General features: G+C 51.7%; 1 protein-coding gene across 1 annotated transcript; it reads left to right on the top strand.

Annotated features, from left to right (window-relative positions):
• Window positions 1-894: 894 nt before the first annotated feature.
• Window positions 895-3,659, top strand: LOC119526033 (cyclin-dependent kinase 20-like). The gene is made up of 2 exons (XM_037824807.1): window positions 895-1,678; window positions 2,180-3,659. The coding sequence occupies exons 1-2, from the start codon at window positions 1,604-1,606 to the stop codon at window positions 2,402-2,404; spliced, it is 300 nt and encodes a 99-aa protein (XP_037680735.1). The 5' UTR covers window positions 895-1,603; the 3' UTR covers window positions 2,405-3,659.
• Window positions 3,660-3,679: the final 20 nt, after the last annotated feature.

Consider the following 3,679-nt stretch of genomic DNA (forward strand, 5'->3'; position numbering starts at 1 on the left):
TTTTTAAAGTTTCACAACATTCCATTTGATGAGTGTACCAAAATGTAGCCATTCACCTCTCCCTGGACGTAACTGTGTGTATATCATTTCACATGTGTGTAATTGATCTGTTGGATTAATTTCTAGAAGTGGGGTTGCTGGGTCTAACGGTACATGCATTTGTAATTTTGACCAACATTGTCAAATTACACTTACAGCAGCAATGCATGAAAGCACCCGTTTTTCCACAGCCAATGGAGTGTTAAAACTGGGATCTTGAGCCATCTGATGGGTGGAAAACTGGAGATTTATTTTGCATTTATCTTATCGTGTGTGGGGTTGAGCATCATTTCAGAAGCTTAAAAGCTATCTCTATCCTTTTCAGTGAAATATCTGTAGACCTCCTTTGGTGATATACACTTCTTAAAATTCATTGAGGCTATAAGTGGTGGAGGCAGGAATGGAATTTAATTCCTCCAGCTGTTTCCTCACGACAAGCCCTCAAATATAAACTGTTTGGGTTGGAGCGTTTGCGCTTTTTAAAAGCTGTTGCTACATGTTGCCAGTTGATCTTCTAGACGGTGAGGCCCGACGTTAGCTCCCTCCAGCATCGTAGCCCCAGATCTACCTCCCTTCACCTTGTCTCACAGGTGAAAAATGGCATTTACGTGCCATTGAAGGTTGCACACGTGGCTACAGTTGGGGAGGCTTCGGCCTGGAGGGTAGGCACCTCGGACCCGCGCCCAGGGTCACCCCGGCCTCCTCTCTGCTCCTCGGAACCCCTGGGGCTCAAAAGACCCAGAAAGGAACGATTGAAGGAGCTCCAGCTGCACGTCCCCGCGCCGCCTAGCCCTGCTGCGCGCTCCCGTCAGCGCGGCCCAGCGTGCCTCGTCACGTGACGACCGCGCAGCTCCGCCGCACTCGGCCGGCATTGCTTTCCGCGCTCCCGTGGCTGGTTTGCTCTCGGCACTGGAATGCCTTATGTATACCGAACTAAACAGATTGCCGCATGACGGTGAAGGCCTAGGGGGAAGGAGCAGGCGAGGCCCGGAGAGCCCCGAAACGGACATCCCTTCTCAAACCCAGCTTCCCTGTCGCCTAACAGGAGACGCGACCCCACACCCGCCCCGGGACGCCCCTAGGCCGTGCGCTGTCACGTGACCAACGGCGGCCCCCGCCCCCGCTCCGGGCTCGGACGCGCTGCAGCTCTCCTCGTTGCCGGGCAACCGGATCACCGCTGGGGTGTTTGAGCCGCCCTGGAGGGTTTTCGCGCGGAGAATTGGTTAAATTCTGGTGTTTAGAGGGCAGCACCTTTGGGATGTGCCAGGCGGGGCGTGAGTGCGGCCGAAGGACGCAGTCTGAAAAGGTAAAGGAGGAGGGGGGAAGAATCCAGGATTGGAGAAAGAAAGGAAATTTGTGACTCGGAAAAAAGATCCGAAGGTGAAGCCAGGCGTTGAGGACCAGAGGAAGCGGGGCGGCGTTCTGGACTCAGCGGTGGAGGACGGGGCTGTGAGTGTCTGGCCCCGGGGGCGGCGGGAGAAGGGCAGCGCTGGGCCCACGGAACGCAGAGCGAAGGCGCCGGGTTCTCCCGAGGTGCACTCCTGACCCGGACGTCCCTGTCGCCATGGACCAGTACTGCATCCTGGGTCGCATCGGGGAGGGCGCCCACGGCATCGTCTTCAAGGCCAAGCACGTGGAGGTGAGACCAGCGCCCTGCGACCGCCTTCCGGGCAGTGGGAGTATTGGTTGGCGGGCCTTACTTCATTCCTTTGCGGTCCGCCCAGAGCTGGTTCGGTTTCCTACATTTATTTTTTGTTCAGTATTTGTAAGATCTACCCATTTTCTGCACCTGTGTCTGGCTCTTGCGCCTGCCTCACAGCTCTTCATCCTTAGCTCTTTGGGGGAGTTGACATCCAGATTGCGATGCTCCGGTGGGAATCCCGGAGCATACCCCCTTAAAGACGTCTGCGTGAATTTTTCTGAGCTTTTGCCCAGCAGTGGGATTGCTAAGTCCCAGCCTACTCCTAAACTTCATTTCCCTCGAGGCTTCCAGATTGCACTCTAGAATGGTGGGCCTTGTTTCACCCCCAGGAGCTTATACTTCAGGCCTCTCTGTGCGATCCCCATGGGGCACTTCTCTTTCTCACCCTCTTTCCCAGCTGGGGGTGGGGTGGGAGTGCCTGCGTTGTTTCCTGCACAGACAGGGGAGATAGTCGCCCTCAAGAAGGTGGCCCTGCGGCGGCTGGAGGATGGCATCCCCAACCAGGCTCTGCGGGAGATCAAGGCTCTGCAGGAGATGGAGGACAATCAGTATGTGAGTGTTAACTCACACCCACTGCCTCTCCCCATTCCCATGCTCCTTCATTTATCCAAGCACTTTTACTGCTTCCTGAGATTCACTCCCTTTGTCATTCACTTGCTTTGATGACACATTTGCTCCCCAGTTACTTCATTCCCTCTCATTTACCCACTTCTCTTTTCCTGTACTCATTCTTTCATTATTCACTCATTTAATCTCTTATTCTCAAATCACTTAGAGATTTCAAAGAATAATTATAATTATTTTCACCGTTTATTGAGCCCCTAATATATTCTACAGCCTGTGTTAGATGTTTTATGTTCATGTTTGTACTGAATCCTCTTCTCTACTCTGCAAGGTAGGTTTGAGGAACTCTTTGTTTCGCAGATGAGGGGAGGAGGTTAAGTCACCAGCTTATGGACGCTTTGCTGGCTGGTGGGGGGGTTTGGCTTCAAGTCTGTTTGAGGAATCCATATATTCTTTCCACTGGGCCTTTATCCTGTGCTGGGCTCAGGTGACACCAAGAGAAACCAGTCCCGACTCAGCTCCTCTGGTAGGCGAGATAGGCAGAGGCAGTAGGGCCCACCTGCTGGGGTTCATGCTGTGACGGAGGCCTTGAGAGAGGCTGTGGGAGGACGAGGAGGGATATCTTCCACCCTTAGCCTCATTGCTCCATGTCAGGAGCTAAGAATGTATCAGCTCCCTTGGGGAGTAATAAGGTCGGGTCCCTGTGATATTCTTATTCATGTTCATTATCCCATGGACATGACCATGATACATTGAATGGCAAAAGCATGCTGTAAAGCTGCATGTGTCATTCTGTTTTTTTGTATGAATATATTCTATATATGAATGTGAATCTATATGTGCCATAGCCATGTTGTAAACTCTGACAGAACATACTCAAAGATTGACTCCAGGTGTTAGGAATTTTTGTTGTTTTTATAATTTTGTGTATTACCTGAATATGTGTAGTCTGATCTGTAAAATGATTGATTGTCTTACCCTGAAAATCAGAAAAAGAGCAATAAGCTCATTCTCATCTTCTGAGGAAAATAAAAGGGCTTCCAGACAACCTTGTGTGGGATAGGTGGAGAGGGACCCATAGGAGGCTGGTGACATGGTCCCTGCATCCAGCTGACCAGCAATCCTGAAAGTTCTGTCTTCAGAACATAACTCCAAATCCAACCCTGGTCCAGGCCATCGTCACCACTCACCAGAATGACTGTGGCTGGCTCTTCCCCCTGCTTCTGCTCCTGCCGCTACAGTCCAGAGGGATTTGTTAAAGATGGAAATCAGAGCACTCTGCTGTAGGCACTCTCCTGCTTAAAAAGCCCCCAGTGGCTTCTCTTCACACTTAGAAGACTGTCACCATCTGCTCCTGTGCACCTCTAGCCTCCT

Source organism: Choloepus didactylus, unplaced genomic scaffold, assembly GCF_015220235.1.
Source record: "Choloepus didactylus isolate mChoDid1 unplaced genomic scaffold, mChoDid1.pri zz_scaffold_278_ctg1, whole genome shotgun sequence".
NCBI classification, from domain to species: domain Eukaryota; kingdom Metazoa; phylum Chordata; class Mammalia; order Pilosa; family Megalonychidae; genus Choloepus; species Choloepus didactylus.

Bases quoted from the DNA above. Each gene is read 5' to 3' on its own strand.
- LOC119526033 (XM_037824807.1), top strand. From the start codon at position 1,604: ATGGACCAGTACTGCATCCTGGGTCGCATCGGGGAGGGCGCCCACGGC. The intron at 1,679-2,179 runs GTGAGACCAGCG...TTTCCTGCACAG, and splicing joins TCAAGGCCAAGCACGTGGAG to ACAGGGGAGATAGTCGCCCT.